Source organism: Vanacampus margaritifer, chromosome 15 (genome assembly GCF_051991255.1).
Source record: "Vanacampus margaritifer isolate UIUO_Vmar chromosome 15, RoL_Vmar_1.0, whole genome shotgun sequence".
Taxonomy (NCBI): domain Eukaryota; kingdom Metazoa; phylum Chordata; class Actinopteri; order Syngnathiformes; family Syngnathidae; genus Vanacampus; species Vanacampus margaritifer.
In genome coordinates, this window is record NC_135446.1 from 17,084,107 (window position 1) to 17,103,163 (window position 19,057).

The 19,057-nt window shown below is 39.8% G+C and overlaps 1 protein-coding gene across 3 annotated transcripts; it reads right to left on the bottom strand.

The window, feature by feature from the left end:
• Positions 1–981: 981 nt before the first annotated feature.
• On the bottom strand, positions 982–18,883 carry LOC144035141 (RAS guanyl-releasing protein 2-like). Of its 3 annotated transcripts, none has more exons than XM_077544607.1 (17): positions 18,546–18,883; positions 12,275–12,385; positions 12,087–12,189; positions 11,948–12,004; positions 11,734–11,865; positions 10,550–10,700; positions 10,298–10,471; positions 8,854–8,970; positions 7,819–8,100; positions 7,668–7,742; positions 6,735–6,857; positions 6,542–6,657; positions 6,315–6,456; positions 5,170–5,206; positions 3,718–3,876; positions 2,532–2,593; positions 982–1,667 (listed from the first exon to the last, which is right to left on the bottom strand). In XM_077544607.1, the coding sequence occupies exons 2-16, from the start codon at positions 12,342–12,344 to the stop codon at positions 2,535–2,537; spliced, it is 1,797 nt and encodes a 598-aa protein (XP_077400733.1). In that variant the 5' UTR covers positions 12,345–12,385; positions 18,546–18,883; the 3' UTR covers positions 982–1,667; positions 2,532–2,534. The 3 variants fall into 3 exon arrangements, with proteins under 3 accessions (XP_077400733.1, XP_077400734.1, XP_077400732.1); XM_077544608.1 differs by having other exon boundaries at positions 982–1,649; positions 6,735–6,854; positions 18,546–18,882; XM_077544606.1 differs by having other exon boundaries at positions 982–1,649; positions 18,546–18,882.
• Positions 18,884–19,057: the final 174 nt, after the last annotated feature.

Sequence of the window (19,057 nt, forward strand, 5' to 3'; positions counted from 1 at the left end):
CACCAAGTGGTCATCCTTAGTCATTACCTGGTTTTGGCGTCAAGGCTCTCCTGTCAAACATTTGTTGCGCAATATGAACAATCACACTATTCACCTGTTCCCATGTTTTTCATTGCCAATATAGGCAGCACAAATAGCAAATTTACTTGTAATATTCCACCACCAACTGTTCAGCGGGCAAACGACATATTTGCTAAAGTGCATTTGCGCCATTAGGGCCTAAATCTTTCCTTTCCTCGCAATCAAGGTCTCAGCGAGAGGCAGCTAACAATGTGAGGTTATTTCCATCCTGCTGTCATCAGGGCGTAATTAGCTGCCACACTATTCAATTTCCCTCATTTCAGAATCATTACTTTTTTTTTTTTCTGGATCAATATCACTCTGCAGGCTGTGAACGGCAGTGGCGCGAGGAGGGCCTTGATGCAGCTGAATGGGGGGGGGGTCTATCAATCAACAAGCTAAAAGAGATGCTGGATGTGCTAGTTGGAGGTGGCCGCATACTTACAAGTACAAAGGAGATCAATCAAAGCGAGTATTAGGTCAGAGGCAGCTTTACAACATCCGTCATTAATCTTATTACTAATACATATATATAAATAAATATATAAATATATATATATATATATATATATATATATATATATATATATATATATATAAATAAATATATATATATAAATATATATATATATATATAAATATAAATAAATATATAAATATATATAAATATATATAAATATATATAAATATAAATAAATATATAAATATATATATATATAAATATAAATAAATATATATATATATATATATATATATATATATATATATATAAATAAATATATATATATATATATATAAATAAATATATATATATATATATATAAATATAAATATAAATATATATATATATATATATAAAATTATATATAAAAATATAGATATATATAGTGCTTGATGAAAACCAACCTGTGCTTCAGATCATTATGACATCAGCATTCCTTTTTATTCATCTGCACTAACAGGCAGTTGACAAAGCAGTGTTGCACAGGCAAGGAGAGGAACACCAAAAGAAAAAGAGAAAGAAGAATTTGACTGAGTCGCTTGCCATGGAAGATAAATGAACAGAAATACTCATTACAAACATTCTTCATCAAGGCAGCAGCAGCAGCTTTTTAAGCTATTCACACAGGAAACAGCATACCAGATGTTCACAATATGGCACTCGACGACTGAAAGCGTCGCTCTGCGGGAAAACAAAAATACGCTTCTTTGCTGATTTCTTTTGTGCGCTTCCCACCGAAAATAATCATTTGCCGTTCAACAACAAAGACGCAGCAACATACAAGTTGCATCAAAAGTGGTTCTCCAGAAAATGTTTTTTTTTTTGTTTTTCTGCAAGGAAGTGAATCACTGCACCGCTACAAGCACTGGGTACACATGACGCAAATATAACATTGTTCATGGGCCTCACACTTGCACAAGCCCCAACGCAGACATTTTGTACTTATATTCCACTAACGCTGGCGTGTCTAGGCAGGCCAGTAGAAGTGCTGTTGCAAGTGTTGCAGGAGCAGTGGGCCACCACTGTGTGGCAGCAGTGAATTTTGTCTCCGAGCTTTTGGGGAGCTGAAAGCCTTACTTCAACGTGCCTGAAAAAGAATGAGACACTAACTTCAAAATTAAGCAAATTCAGGGTCGTGCTATTTAAGAGCTTTATCAAATGTGAAACATACTATAGTAATGCTCATTTCTGAACCTCCAAAAATGTGTTTAAATTAAGAAAAATTGCATTGTTTTGTACAGAAGCTTATTGCTTTCACTTGAAAGAAAAGAAAAAAACTCCTCTTTTTCTGACTAATTTTTGGGGGGAGCTTTGTTTTTGTGTGTATTTTTTTTCAGATTTTTTTTCCTGAAAAAAAATGTTTTTCGTTTTACAGATTTTTTTCTGTTATAAAAAAATCTGAAAACGGGGGAATATTCAGCGAAACAAGAGGAAAAATTACTCCTTATTTCCAGAAAAACTGAAAAAAAATCAGTAAAACAGAAAAAAAAAAATACCCAGAAAAACAGAAGCTGGTGCTCTGTTTGTCAGAATATTTTTTTTTCAGTTTTTCTGAATCTTTTTTGGAGTAGTTTTTCCTCCTGCTGTATTTTTGAATATCCACCCCCCCCCACCACTATTTGGGAAAAAATGTATGACAGAAAAAATATTCAGAAAAATAAAAATTGTAAAAAAAATACACAGAAAAACAAAAATTGTAAAAAAACAAAGCTCCCCCTAAAAATTTGTAGGAAAAACAGGATTTATTTTTACAAGTGAATAAAATATGCTCCCGTAGTTTTGTAATAGAATATAAAGAAATAAACTGGGTGATTCATGTGTACTTTTAAAGGGGTGTGGCCTAGTGAGTGACGTCAGTTAGTTGAGCTTCATCGTCTTCTCCAAGTCGCTCGCCAGTGTTTTCATTCTAAATGGCTGTGTTTGACAGTTTGTCACATTGAATCAAACAATGGTGAATTCATCTCCTCACCTGTTATAGGTGAACATCAAACACGCCTTCTTCCACCGCCTCTAACTCCTCCTCGGCGATTACTGGATAAAACAAAGACACAGCAGAAACATGAGGTTGTTTGGTCTATCAAATTTGGGTTAAAAAAAAAAAAAAAAAAAGCCAATGAATTGTGGAGCTTTCGTGTGTTTATCTTGTCACTTTGTTGTGGTGGCCCGGCAGCGGCGCTTAACCCGTCGACTTAAAAGCTGCCAGCTGGCGGATGCCAGAGGAAGGCATCAGATGAAAAAAAAAAAAAAAAAAAAACGCGTCGCGTCGCGTCTGTGTGTTGGTGGCATCACTGCAGTGGGCCAATTACATTTCCATTGCAAATGAACCGCCATTGTTCTTTAGGACTATATCTTCCAAATGCGCCATACGCTGAGAGGGAGACTAAAGCGCTATGACATGAAAGGGACGCAGCAGACGAATTCCACTTAAGCACGGTGAGGTCTTTTTTTCCGTAAGAGTGGTGACTTCGTTTGAATAAGCCAATGGCCAAAAGTCGTGTCTCGTGTCTCATCGTCGGTAATTAGCTAACTAAGAAAAATTTTAAAAAATTAAAATTAAAAATACAGGGTGTCCATAAAGTCTCTTTACCATTTCAAAAAATTATTAAAAATGCAATTGATTAGATATTTTATTTAGATTTGTTCTATTGTATTCAGCGTATTAAAGTTTTTTTTATCACACTGCATTTGTGTGTTTCAGGGATCCTGTTTGTCAAAGGTCAAAGGTCGGCCACTCCTTCCTTTATCTAACACTGTCCCCTGTCTCCATAAATTTCTTGTGCCATGCACGAATTGACGGACGTGATGGTGGATTTCTTCCATAATTAGTTCTGTAGTTTCGCTGAGTCTGCCTATCCGATTTTGTACATATATATTTTTTTTTTTTTTTTTGTTAAAATTTTATAAAAAATAAATATATAATAATAATAATAATAATAATAATAAATATTTATTTATTATTATTATTTTTTTAAATAGCTAACTAAGGAGGACTTGTTGACAGATCACTCAAATCGGTACATTTTATGAAAAACACTTAAAAGTCCCCCCCCCCCCAAAAAAAAAATCTAATTTAGAGTCTCTGCTTCTTACCCTAAATCCTCTAGAATCGGCTTTATCGTGAACCTGATCAGGAAAGGCAATGGTGGAGGTCTTACCCGTGCTCTGGAGGTTAGATGGAGGATTGGCAGGTGGCGGGAAGCTGTAGGATCTGGCCTGGAGAGCCGGCGGCGTCTCGTGGCTGATGCTCTTGGTTCTCTTCCGGCACTCGACGGCCAGGCGGCTCCGGCAGGCCTTGTGGCAGTTGACCCCGCAGGCTGAGTCGGCGGAAGGGAGGGACGGCGGCAGGGAGAGGTTCCGGAGGAGGAGCGCCGGACGGGCCGTTCGGAGGAGAGGCAGGGAGAGCCGGCGGCGGCGGCGGCGAGTGGAAGCATGCCAGGAAGACGAGGGGCGGGGTGGAGAGAGAGGGTCAGACAGAGGGTCGAGCGGCAAAGGGAGGAAGTTGCTGCTACACGCCATGCAGACACAAGAGCACTCGCACAAACACACGGCGAGGCCGACTGGGCCTGACAACAATTCTGCAAACCGGGGGGAGTCTGAATGACGGGGAGGGACATTTGAACATGTCCTTCATGTGTTCATTGAAAATCAATCTTTTCCGTGTGTGCTCAAGTTTCTGGATGTAACAAGAGAGGCTATATCTGGCCAAATATGATGGTTGATGGTCAAACGATAAAAATTGTGATTAATGGCCTTTCGACTTCTCTGATTAACTCATTCACTGCCATTGATGGCTATAAACATCAAAAATTCATTTGAACTATTTCTATTAGTTTAACATTTTTTTCCACTTTTTAAAACATAATAGTATAATGAATAAATAAGTAACTAATAAATGAGTAAAATGTGTTAACTAGTGAAGTCATGCGATTAATTACAATTAAAAAATGTAATCGCCTGACGAGATGATTATTAAAAATTAGGGGCGTCAGGCGATTAATAATTATTTTTTTTTTTTACTTCAATAGTTAACTCACGATTAATCACAAATTTTATATCTGTTCTAAATGTACAATAAAAAAAATCTAGGTTTTCACACTCTTGTTAACAAAAGTAGAAAAAAATGTTAAACTAATAGAAATAGTTAAAATTTCTGGATTTGGTAAAAGACTGAGTTGGTAACCCGGTGGGTAGTAGGTAATGTCTGGTCGGTGCTGGATTTCACTTTCCTTTGATCCTTCCTTGGGTCTCCTGACAACCTCCCGACTCTAGCTGGATTCTAACTATTCGGTTTAGGTGAACGTTATGGAATTTTTAATAGGTTTTAGGTGAACTAATGAGTACACACTCACACACAAAATAAAAATAAAAATTAAAATTAAAAAAGAGAGCGCAATGATGATGACATGCCGAATCGGTAAAATTACCGAATGAACAATACTGAGCTCTCTCAGAAAAAAAAGGAATAGTTAAAATTATGTTTTGACGTTTATAACCGTCAATGGCAGTGAATGAGTTAATTTGATCTTGTTTCCTTGAGATATCGCAACCAGGCAATGTGGATGGGTGCATTTGTGTACATTTGTCAATCTTGGCTTTGACTGCCTTACCTTTGCACTTGTAGCCCTGCTTGTAGAAACCCCATATCTTCAAAGAAGAAGAAAAATATATAGATGGTTAAAGTTCACGACCTCTCTCAAGGCTGAGTATTATCATAGCACAGACAAAAGTTCTTGTATTGGATCCTGTTGGCTTTTAGATGTAACCGTTTTCCCTACGCTTCATCAAAGCACCACTTGATTCCCGTTTCGCCGTCTTATTCCCTGCATTTGGGTCCACCTTCCCCCTCAACCCCTCCTCACGTTCCACCCTGACAGTTGAGGGAACTGCCGTTGAAAGGATTAGCGACATCCTGAATTGATCCGAGATTGCAAAACGGAGCGCGACATGAGAACGAAGCTCGGAGGTGGACGACATCAAGGGGGGGATGCCGGTGGGGAGGTGTTGGTGTGTGTGGGGGGGAGGGGGGGGGGGCAATGACATGAAAGCGAGATCACACACGGCGGCCCTTGGAAACATCTGAGGAGGCAGAAAATATCCTGACCTCTTCACACACAGACGCATAAACACACGCAGTGGGCAACAAAGTGAGGAGGGTTCGCTCTGCCTACACTCGCTGACCTTTACTGTCTGCACACCATGAGACAATACAACTCTCTTTTTTTTTTTTTTTTACGTCTTTTATCTTATCCTCTCAATGAAGTGCCATTTTGTTCCGACGCTTCCTGAATTGTTTTTTTTTGTTTTTTTTTGCAACATGCAGACAGATGATAAGACGGTTCCCTGCGTGTACTTTTAGGGGTGTAGAATTGCACGTGACGTCACGCAGCCATCAAATAATTATCATCGTTTGGCCGAAAAGGAAAGCACGCGGAGGAGGATGTGTCGCTGACATGTACTTGAGTCCTTATCTCGCCCCGCTTCTGTGTTGAGAACCGCATTCTCCTTCTGGCGTTTGCACGGCAAATTCAAAATATGCCCTTTTATAATACAATGCTCTTGTTATATGCCCACTCACATCTACGGGAAATGTCAAGGGCCACACACACACACACACACAATTATCTTTCTTTCCCAGGTTGTGGATTCGAAAAATTGGGGCCGACCTGGCAGCAGATGAGCGCAGAAAAAAAGATGATTTTCTGAATGGAGAAGAATGAAAACAAAAGATAGAACGTCATCAATAATATCTTACAAAGCCGGCGCAGTGCTCGCAGAAGGTGGGCTTGACGTAGGTGGCCTCGGTGAAGGTGTGGATGAAGCCCATCTTGCAGTTGAGAAGCGAGCTGGCCCTCATGAAGTAGTCGATCATCTCCTCTCGGCTGATTTTGCCATCTCTGCGGACGGAAGTGCGCGGAACGCCGCTCGGATTATTAGCGCGCCTCGCTTTTTAACGGCTGCGAACGGGCGAATGACCCTCACTGGTTCTTGTCCAGTTCTCCGAACTTGCTGAGGTAGGGAAAGTTGTTCCTGATGGCCTCAAATTCATCCCTGGATATGTGGCCGTCACCATCCGCGTCGAAGTTCTTGAAGACGGACTGCGAGGAGCAACGGGTGTTGGATGGCTTGATTTGACGAGCAAAGACGATATCAATGATCCGTGAGTTGTCGTTACCTCCACCATCTTCTCAATGTGCTTCTTAATGACTGTCGGGTCAGCGTTGGGCTTCACCGACCCGGCCCACTCATCGATCACGCCGGACTTGGCGTCTGGAGCTGGAGCGGGATTGGAGTTCTGCTGCAGACGCAAACATTGCCGTCAGTTTTCCACACTCTAGAAGTAGAAGTGTCATTTCTTTTTCTTCTTCTTTTTTTCTATTTTATTTTCTGGAGAAGTGTCTTTTTTTTTCTTTTTTTCTATTTTTCTTTTTTTTCTTTCCTTTTTTCTGGAGAAGTGTCATTTCTTTTTTCTTCTTCTTTTTTTCTATTTTATTTTCTGGAGAAGTGTCATTTCTTTTTTTTCAATTTTTCTTTTTTTTCTTTCCTTTTTTCTGGAGAAGTGTCATTTCTTTTTATTTTCTTATTTTTTATTTTTTAATTTTTTTTATTTTTTCTATTTTTTCCTTTTTTTCTGGAGAAGTGTCATTTATTTTTCTTTTCTTCTATTTTTTTCTTTTTTTCTATTTTTTTCCTTTTTTTTCCTGGACAAGTGTCATTTCTTTTTCTTTCTTTTTTTCTATTTTTTTCCTTTTTTTCTGGAGAAGTGTCATTTCTTTTTCTTTCTTTTTTCTATTTTTTCACTTTTTTCTGGAGAAGTGTCATTTATTTTTCTTTTTTTTCCTTTTTTCTATTTTTTCCTGGACAAGTGTCATTTCTTTTTCTTTCTTTTTTTCTATTTTTTTCCTTTTTTTCTGGAGAAGTGTCATTTCTTTTTCTTTCTTTTTTCTATTTTTTCCCTTTTTTCTGGAGAAGTGTCATTTATTTTTCTTTTTTTCTATTTTTTCCTTTTTTTCTATTTTTTCCTTTTTTTCCTGGACAAGTGTCATTTATTTTTCTTTATTTTTTTCTATTTTTTTCCTTTTTTTTCTGGAGAAGTGTCATTTCTTACCGTTGACTTGCGAGGCTCCCTCTGCAAAGACATCTGGTAGATCTCTTCCTCTGTATGGTACTGATCCAGAGACACCTGCGCACATTTCTGCTTATTACAACCCGATTAAGGCAAATGGCGGCTTTTTCATCCAACATCCCCAGCAACCCACCGTCAACAGGTTCAGGAGGTCCGTGTTGGCGTCCACATTGGGCGGCGTGTTCTGTATCATCGCCAGCTCCTGCAGGATGACGTAAAGCTGTTGGGTTTTGGCCAAGTTGACCCGCGTCTTCTCCTTGTCGGTCCAGTCCGGCAGCGCCACGTGTACGGCGATCAGATCCTTCAGGTGCACGCCCAGGATGGGAAATCGGAAGCCGGAGCTTTCGCAGAAGCGCTTTCGGTACTGGCTGTAGTTGCCGCACGACGTCACCAGCTCGATGAGACTGTTAAAAACCTGGGAAAGGTCGGATGGCGATTGAAAGCGGTGACAAACACGTACATTTGGGGAAAGCTACTCAGTAAATTCTGTACGGTAAATTGTACTCTTAACACAGTCTATTGGTCCTACTAAGTCAAATTTACACTTGGAAGAGAGTAAAATAAAGAATTGATAATAAAATAAAAGTCACTCAAGGGTTGAGGAACAAACTCACGACCTTTAGTTTGGAAGGCTGCCATACTACCACCTAAGCTATGCCCTTCCTACTGTTTGCTTATATCCAAGAGGAGACCAAAACGATGCTTTTTGGTCATTTTTGGTTACGAAGATTCCATCTAACACACAGCAGGAGCTGCGTGGCTCAGGGAGTAGATCGGCTGTCCCCCAAGCTGAAGGTCATGAGTTAGTTCCTCAATGAGCGACTTTTTTATTATTTATTTATTTTCAATTCTTTATTTTACTCTCTTCCAAGTGTAAATATTACTCTAAAACTGAGGTCCCGCTCTAAATAGAGTCAAATTTACTCTACAGAATTTATTGTGTAGTTAACTAAAAAAAAAAATAATGAAATTACACAAGGGTCGGGGAACGAACTCACGACCTTCAGCTTAACTAAGATTGACTGAAGTTGTGGGCTTGTTCCTCAACCCTTGAGCGACTTTTATTCATTTGAAATCTTCCAAGTGTAGAGGAAATTTTAAATTTACAGACTTTACTGTGTCCCCAATCTAGTGAGGCCTATCAAACAACCGGCAAATCTCCGGTCACCTTATTAGTTTCGGCACTGACGTGCGCCTGTGTGTCTTTGAGGCGCGAAATGGAGCTGTTGCTCAGGCCGCCCACCACCGCCATCAGCGTGTTGAAGTTCTGGAGCTGCAGGAGTTTCTGTTGAAGAGCAAAAGTAAACAATGGTTAAGCATAGAAGGTTATGCACAGTTAGCGCTTTAACCGGATGGCATAGAAGTTGAAACGAGTCGTGAATGGCCCGCCGCGGGGGACCCGTGATGCCCTTCAGCCTGTGCGGCGTCACCCTGAAAATATCGATCTGGTCGCAGCTGTGTGGGAGGGCCGCCTGAGGGGGATCGTCTCATTCAGGTCGCCTGTTTGCAATCGGCAGACTGGAAGCAGTCCGCTGTTTGCGGAGCAACTACTACCCAAAAGGTTCCATTTTAAAGTGGAAGTCGACCTTAAACATTTATTGACAAGAATATATGTGACCTCACTAGTCTAAACGTGGCATTCTGATTCATATTATATTTGTGGAATATGATTTAACTCATTCTGTGCCATTGATGGCTAAAGACGTCAAAAATTCATTTAAACTATTTCTAGTAATTTTAAAAAAAAATCCACCTTTGTTAACAAGAGTATGAAAAACTAGACTTTTTTATTTTATTTTACATTTAGAAAAGATAAAATTTAAGTGAGTTAAGAATTTAAGTTGTTTTTTTTTAGAGAGCTCAGTATTGTTCATTCGGTAATTTTACTGATTCGACATGTCGTCATCTCTCAAAAAAAAGGGGGGGAGGGGTGAAAAGAAAATAAACAATTGAAGTCGTGCGATTAATTATAATAAAAGAATTTAATCGCCTGACGCCATTTACAAAAAAAAGGCGATTAAAGTTTCTAATCGTAAATAATTGCATGACTTCACTAGTTAACTCACGATTCATCATAAATTTCATATCTGTTCTAAATGTACAATAAAAAAATTCTAGGTTTTCATACTCTCGTTAACAAAAGTGGGAAAAAAAAATTTACTAATAGAAATAGTTCAAATGAATTGTTGACGTCTATAGTTAAGCAGCAAAAAATCCAGACGTTTTTTTATCCATCTCAGGGGGCGGCCATTTTGCCACTTGCTGTCGACTGTCGATGACATCATTGTTGCTCAGGCCTCAGGTAACAACCAATCACAGCTCAGCTTCAGAAAACAGGTGAGCTGTGATTGGTCATTGCCTCAGCCCTGAGAGCAACATTGACGTCATCTTGGTGTTTATATCTATAAATAGAACAAAGGAAGTGACAGCATCAGCTGGAACAATATCATTTACAGCAAAGTTGAAAGGATAACGAGGTTCCACCATATAAGGCAGTAAAGTGGACCAGAGATAGCTGGCGTGCTGACTAGAAAATGACTAATGATTTAAGATGTGTTTACAAAAGAAGTACTGGCAAATGAAAGAACTACCGAGTCGAGGCAAAGACAGACCTGCGCAACTCTGATAAAGTGCGAGATGACCGAGGCTCTCTGAGGCGCCGTCGGTTTACTGAGCACCATGAGCTGAATCCACTGCGAGACGCTATTAAAGAGCGTGATGAAGCGTTCCAGCACGGGGTTGTCCACCGTGCAGCCGTGCATCACAAAGCTGTGGTAATCCTGAAACTAAAAAAAAACAACAATCGAAATCAATCCGAGGTTCGTTGATGAATTCTACCTCACGACGCCGGCGGCGCTGCTGACCAAAATCTTGCAGAAGGATTTGTACTCCAAGTAGGTCAGGTGCTCAGCCAGTTCACACGAGTCAAGGTGGTCAAAGAGCAAAGACATTTTCCTCTTTTTGGAGACGGACGGGACGCGCTGAGTCACCTGACGCTTCCATTCGTAAGACGGCCTAAGGGCAGCGACAAGGATTTCATGCAAAGGCAAAAGATGGGAAGTCAACAATAACATGGATGCAGAGAGGCTAGAGAAACGGCGTATAATTGTTGCTTGCTGCTGTCGTCAATCTGCAACATCCGCTCCAAGCTCGTCCTTCAGGACCCTTAACTCATTCACTGCCATTGATGGTTATAGACGTCAAAATTCATTTGAACTATTATGATTAGTTTAAAAAAAAAATTCCACTTTTGGTAACAAAAGTATTGAAAACCTAGATTTTTTATTTTATTGTACATTTAGAACAGATATAAAATTTGTGATTTATCGTGAGTTAACTAGTGAAATCATGCAATTATTTACGATAACAAATTTCAATCGCTTGACTCCCCAAATTTTTTATAATATTTTCAATTTTAAAAAATGTAAATATTTTTTTAATTAATATTTAAAAAATATATATATAGTTTTTAAAAAAAAAAATAATTTTTAATAATCTGTTCTTTAAAAAAATATTTTTTTCTTTTTTTAAAATAATTGTAATTAATATTTTTTATCTTTTTTTAATTATTTGAATTATTTATTTATTTTTTATCATCTTTTCTTTGAACATTTATTTTAATTATTATTTTTAAAATTTTCAATAATCATTTCTATTTTTTTTTTTAATTTATAAGTTTTTTAAATTTTTAATCTTTTCTTTATTTTTTATTTTTTTTAATAATCTTTAACAAAAAAAATTATTAAAAATGAGGGGCGTCCGGCGATTAAAATGTTTAATCATAATTAATCAGATGACTTCTCTAGTTAACTTTATATCTGTTCTAAATGTACAATAAAACATTTTTTTTCTAGGTTTTCATACTTTTGTTAACAAAAGTGGAAAAAAAATGTTAGAAATAAAGTGAATTTTTGACATCTATAGCCGTCAATGGCAGTGAATGAGTTCAAGGGCCGCTGAGGTGGCGCCAATTTTTTTACGAGCGTTTTACGAGCCAGGGATGATAAAAGAAAGCCGACAGACGGAGAGAACTTTTTGGGCGGCTTACACGCTCTCTATGTCAATGAGTTGGCTCTGCCGCTCGTTGCCCTCCGTGCTCAGGAGGTCTTTAAAGCCCTTCATCTGCTCGGCCAGCTCCGGGTTCAGGTCGAACTCGGCGGGAAACTCGGAGATCCAATATCTGTGGAGTGTAAACGCCGTGTGACTCTTTTTTTTTTTTTTGTAAAAAGCTGACCTGTGTGAATGGAAAAACTGTTTATTACTTGACAAGGTGGCATATCCTGCTTCGGCGCTCTGCCGTGCAATCGTCCTCTTGAGATCTAAGAAAAGAGTCAAGGAGAAACCTTCCGCCATTAAAGCTTTGAAGATTTCTGATACCACTTCAATCGCATTTAAGGATACTTGTGCACCAACTTGGCAGCCATGTCAGTCGAAGGGATGTACCAAGGGTGCATCATGAGGAACATACGCACCGGGGAAGGGTCCGCCAACGCCCCCTTTTCATCTACAAAAAAAAAAAAACAAGAGCGGAATGTTTAACATGTTCACAAAGAAAGCCAGTAAAAAAATTAGGGATTAAAATGCCAAACCGAAAGCTCGGATGCACGACTCCACCAAGTCGTCCACTGTGGTCGGCTGCTCACACGTTGTGGGCTCCATAACTTGTCCCCTGCTGCGGTTCCTTCCCGTACGGTCTCGCACTATACACAAAAAGAGTTTCAATGACTTCCTGGACCTGGATTTGGCACCTCTATAATTATTGATATAGTGTTTGGTTGTTTTTCAGGGTCAAAATCGATACCGATTATTAGCAGGCAAGAAGGCTGATAACCGATATTTGGAGCCAATATTCTTTTCCAGTAGGAGAATAATTAGCATCAAAGTTAAAAAAAATTAAAAATAAATCAAGCATGTTTGTTAAAACATTTTTTTTTAGGTGAACTGATGAATACACACGCTCGCACGCACGCACGCACGCACACACACATACTCACCCACATACAAAAAAAAATAAAATAAAAAAAATATATATATATATGTGTGTATATGTATATATATATATGTATATGTATTTAAAAAAAAACATTTATTAAATTTTTTTTTAATTGATTTGTCTGTTTTTTTAAAAAAAAAAAAAGGAGAGCAATGATGATGTCAAATCGAATGAACAATACTGAGCTCTCCTGAAAAAAAAAAAAAAAACTTTTTTTTTTAAAGCATTTTTTTTTTCATTTCAACATACAGCAAATAGACATCTTTGTTTTAAAATTCTAACAAAAAAGTAAATACTTATCAAAAATAAAAATAAAAATCCAAAATGAAATGTTAGACTTTCACTTATTTTTCGTTTTAACCCAATTCGGACCCATAGATGATACTTTGGATGATGACTTCTGGTACATGATTGGCTCCTCGCTAACCAATCACGACCGCAAGTCGATTTGCATGATGTTCATGTTAAAAATGTTACATATAAGTTTTTGGTAAGTTTGCAACACATTACAGTCATATTATCCTGGCTTCCATTAGAACAAATAAAAACATGAGATAACCCCTAAAAAAAAAATGCCATGTTGTTCTTGTGTGAGAAAAAAGTCGAAATCAACAACAAAAATAAAATAAAAAAATTGCCCGGCAAAAAAATTAGGGGTCTGAAGGGGTTAATTTTAACAAAAAGATCTCTAGCAAATTTGGGGTTCTCGTCAGAGTTCGCCAAAGGTTTTCCAAATATGTTGGCAAAGAGTGAAAATTTCTCAGGACATGTTTCAAAATTTCTGACAATTTGTGACAAGCTGCAAACATCATTGCAACCTTTTGCAACAGGTTACAAACCCTAAAGAAAAAAAATGGCTGACGCCGATAGTCGTAAAAATGTTAAATATTGTCACGTGTTTTGCGTGTGGCGCAACGAAGACTTCCATTGTGCCATCGTCTGCTGCAGAGCGGTGGGCGGACACACTCGATTACAAGCTTCACCGGCTCCCGAGCTCGCGCATGTACACACACGTGCACACGCCTATGCGGTGGGGGGGGGGGGGGGGGGGGGGTTGGTCGCTAAAGGAAGGAGTTGATTGTCCTATAAGAGACACAAAATTAACAGAACCCATATGGATGGTACTTCTTTTTTTTTTTTTCTTCTTCCTGGAGAGCTCAGTATTGTTCATTCGGTAATTTTACCGATTTGACATGACATCATCATTGCTCTCCTTTTTTTCTTTTTTTTTTTGTACGTGGGTGATTATGTGTGTGTGTGTGTGCGTGCGTATTCATTAGTTCACCTAAAACCTATTTTTTAAAAATCCCATAGCGTTCACCTAAACCGAACACTTCCAGCCAGAGTCGTGAGGCCGCCAGGAGACCCGAGGAAGGACCAAAGAAAGGAAAATGAAATCCAGCACCGACCTGACCAGACACCACCAACCAGAGTCCTTCACCAACCCCAGAGACATCTAAATTCCAACAAATCAGGGAGACCTCAAGAGACCTTTTTTTTTTTTTTTGCGGCCGGGTATGTTGCCAAGGTGCGACAACTTTTCAAGACAGGAAATCGGAGCTGTAATTTGTCATCAAATCAGAACAAATCGTCCTAAAAATGAGCGCATTCAACGAGCCTTCTTTTTCCTCAGTTGCTGTTCTTCGGCTGTGTCAGGTTGCACACATTGATGGGGGACGGGGGGGTGATTAGGGGAGGGGGGGGGGGGTATGTCATGCGTGGTTGCCTGGTGACGGCAAGTCAAGCCCTTCGATCCGGCAGATTATAGAGAGCAACGGGATGGGGAGGAAACGGAGCTTGACAGGTCAGTTCTGACTGTGCGCCATCTGCGACGTGGCTGGAAAATGTCACTTCAGCTCGGGATTGCTGCTTTTACCCCAAAATGCTTTTCAATCCATTTGTATTATCCCCGCCCCCCTCCGCCCCCAAAGACACCAACTAATGGCATACTAGCTCCGCGAGACAGATCGAAACCAGCGTTGATTGATGACACTATCGATCACCCCGTAATGGGCTCATTTCGATGCTAGTAAATACTTTGAGGCCGCGCATGCTCACGCGTGCGGCCACCGATTTGCCTCAGCTCCCTCCGAGTCGAACCTTCAAATTCAGATGTTGATCTTCCGGCGGGGGTTGGATGACAAAGACGTTCTTCGGTGCGTACCTGCCTTTAAAAGGCAGCAAATGAGGGCGCCGTTGTGGCCGTCGACAAGAACATTTAGTCATTTATTTTATTATTATTATGAAATATTAAATTGGTATTTTTAATGATTACTAGGGGTGATTAAAATGTTTAATCAATGAATTGCATGGCTTCTATTGTTAACTCAGGATTCATTGCAATTATTTTATCTGTTCTAAATGTACAATAAAAAAAATAAAAATAATAATTTAAAATGTAAAATAAAAGTTTTTCTTGTTAACAAAAAAAGGGGAAAATGCTTAAAATAAATATGGCTGCATCTTTTAGTTATTGATACAGTAATTTAATAATAATTCATAAAATTCAGTTAAAAAAAAAAGATGTACTGTAAAAAAAATAAGTGCGATATTGATTTGTGTTGTGTCATTTTTCTGCCACTAGATGGCATAATTCCATTTGTAAGATGGTGACAGCTCAGTGCATTATTATTATTTTCATATCAAGAAGCTATCTAATCTTTAACATGAATTAACTTGTGAAATTCTGCACATTTTTAAAAATTGTAAAACACAACTTAACCCCATTATTATTAAATTTATTAATGCTCAATTTTGACGTGGACGCGTCTGCTGCGTTGCGACTGGAATTCCGCCATTAAAAAAAAATGGTGGCTTTAACGCACTAATTTCTACACCCCTATTTATTACATTATTCTATTTATTTGTATTTTTTTTCTTGCCTCTATCTAGGCTATGTTCAATTAGCGCCTGATGTTCCTGCTGAATGAGTAACTTTGTCTGAGAATAAACATCACAAAATGGAGCTCATGCCCACAAATCCAAAGTGTGAAACCCGTGACAACGCGCCGCTAAATTGGATCACGGTGTCAGACTTTTGCTTTCCGCTTCCCGTTCAAACTTCTGTCCTTTGTCCAGATGTGACCGTTTGCCCCGCAACAAACACAGGAAAGGTGTGTCGTGTCGCGGGTGCGTGTGTTGACACACTTAGAATGGATGCAATGTAAAGACTTGCGTTCTCACTTCCTCTTTTTAAATCGCACAACTTCCTTTGTGAAACCCGGACTGCTCGGGAAATTGTGCATAAGAACAAACGCTTAAGTTTCTTATTTGATGTTTTACTCTCGTCGAGATTTCGCTCATCTTCTGCTCGCTCTGCAATGCCGAAGCCGTAAAAGTCACTTCTCTGTTTATGCTGGCATCCACAAATTTCCGCATACAGATGTGAGCGGAAATGTTGGCCGTTGCCTTTTTCTGACAGCCTTTAAGAGTTATGGATCCCTGGCGAATTGCAAAGCAGGCCGGCGGTTGTTTTTTTGCTTATCTCGGTTGCTCTCTGTTTCCTCGCCGGGTTTATGCTCGGCTCCTCTTCTAGTCGTCGCACAGAAAAGTGACATCAAGCGGGTTCTATATGCTTATTGGTGGTGCTGAACCTCACCGGTTGACGATGCACATTCATTGAACCCTTTTTTATTGAAAAATAAAATTGTAAAAAAAAATGGAGGGTTTCCTGGTGAACTAAATGAACATTGAATGGCTCGCCAAGTCATTCTGGGGCTAGTTCTTTTTGTTTTCTTTGAATTCTTAGTTTCATTTCACCCAGCCCACCTGCTCGCAGCCCGAAAAGGTCGTTCCAGCTCCAGCTAGTTCCCGTTTACGTTATAAACCGAGGTGACCACAATCTGTCAAGATGGGGGGAGCTTGAGGACCCAAATGCGGGAAGACAGGGCGAGGAGGCAGAGGTTCAATCAAAAGAGGGATTTTAATTTCTACAAACAAAAAGCGAGCTTCCAAATTTCAAGATAAACCAAAACATGGGGGGGAACAACAAGGCAAAAACGAGCAGCATGACACGAGGAAAGACAATGAACCGACACAGACAGCAGACTAAACACACAGACGCTAACGACACAACAAGACACACCTGGGGCAAGACACAAGTGGCTGAGGGCACTGATTGGATCACACGAGGAAGCGCAGGATCACACTTAACAAGACCAAGGAAGACACACACGGAAAACAGAATCCAAACATGACACAAACCCCCAAAATTGCCTGCCATCATACATTTGCATCAGTAGCAGTCAGACTTTTTTTTTTTTTAGTTCACTGAACTCAGCCTGTGCGATTCCAACCAATCCAGCAATCAAGCTAATCTTTCTTGACCATGGCTAGCTTTTGTGGCTCCTCAAGTTCCCACCCCTTCCCCTCGCCTCGTCGACGGCGAGGAGGCGGAGCGCGTTGATTAAACAATTCCACAGCATGTGCCCTTTGGACAAAAGGCGAAAATGAAAGCGAGAGATCCCATAAGGTCAAGAAACCAGCTGATTGCGCCTTCTGTCCTTCTCTAATATTTTCTGGCGTCTTCAACAATGGAGCCAATTGAGCCACCCCGAGCGCCTGATAAGTGCGACGTGGGCTCAGCCGGAGGCGATATTAATATCAAAGGTGGCCTGAAGTAATTGCGCTGCAGCACACGACCGGAGGTAGAAGAAAAGAAGAAGAGTGGAGATGGCGCCAATTCAACTATATTGAGATTGCATTGATGGAAATGCTTAATTAAATCAATTTGTGATTGAGTTCTTAACCCTGGAGAACCCAAGAACCCTTTTTCGTCTTTGGAAAATTATGAATTATACATTAAATGACTGCTTGAAGTTCACTGAACACCAAAATATGTTTTTTTCAATTTTACCCCTTTTTTTTAAACTAGCTCAGAGTTGCTAATTTATCAAAATATATATATATAAAACATACTCCTAGGCATTCTGCAACATGATATGAAATTGATTAACAAAAAAAAACACAATTTTACCATCTGATGGTTTGCTGAGAAGATGGTTTTGTTTGGATTAATTTCCAGCTCAACAAAACAGCCATCTTGTCACCACCACTCTGGCTCATGTAAGTGCAATATTCATCCACTAGATTGCCCCATGCAGGGGTCAGAAGTGGCACTCTGGACTTTTGGAGTTAAATTTGTAAAAAAAAAAATAATAATTTAAAAGGTCTTTGTTATTTGAGTAGCAGAATTTATAGGGGCCAAATTTGACCCCGTGGGTTCTCCAGGGTTAATCTTTGTCAGTTCACGATGACACATGGCCTCATTTTGATCATTCTCCGAAATAAGAGCATCTTATGAATAAAATTCAAAAAGGTCTTCTTCTTCTTTATGCCTCTTGACAACTGCTAAGACTTTAAGACTCCAGATTAGTGCCTAAATCCCACTGCTCTGCCAGCCAATAAACACACGTGCGTACAAAGATGTTGCAAGGGAAGTAATCATAATCATCAGGCCTGGCACCCAAATATGCTTCGAAATCACCACTGAGTCACGACACCTGCAGCCTGTTTCACACAGCGGTCATGAGGGGGAGGGAGGGGGGGTCAAATGAATGACAACTTTAAGGGCTTCCCAGACATAAAGCAAGTCACTTTTGCACATCACGTCTATTTTAGGATAAGGCATTCCTCCATCCTCTCGAGTATTTGTGGAATGTCGATGTGTTTATCACCAGTTGTGCTTCTGTGCACACGACACGGTTGTTGAGTTAAATGTAGCAAGACTGCTTTATTAGGTATCATTACGCGTGCCTAATGCACACACAATTTCTTCACACTGTATCTGATGTTGCAGCTCAAATTTAGTAAATCGCCAAAAGTGACTTAAGTAGGTTAAGGGGGCGGAGAGCCTCATATTGTCTTACCTTTAGAAGAGGACGGTTCCCATGCCCTTCGTATGCAGCTGGAACACTGATACCAACAGTGGAGCGAGCAGAAACATTTGCGTCCCCCCCCCCAAAAAAAAAAGGGGAGAAAAACGTCTTTTAAATGGCGCTTGAAATGACAACTTATCAGAAGTCCCAGCAGCGCGTGTGTTTTAATTGCCGAAGCAGATATTGTTCCATTTTACTGCATGCCGTCCCGAGGTGCAAAAAAAAAAGCGGCGAGTTATCACGAGGCTGCGTGTCGGTCGTTGCAGTTATCTGGTCAGCATGCCAGCCAGGTCTTCTTCTCTTCCAGCTGTGTGCGGCTCGCACTGCAGCTCCGCGGTCCCGCCTCTTGGTGGCGTCACGGTAACACCCCGCGAAGAGCGGCCACTGCGTGTTTGTGCGTCACGTGACACCGTCTAGCTTATCAAGTCATAAAAGATGAATGCAATACAAAAAAAATACGTTTATATCTAGCAAAGAAGCCCTTAAGTCTAAATGCAGGCTGA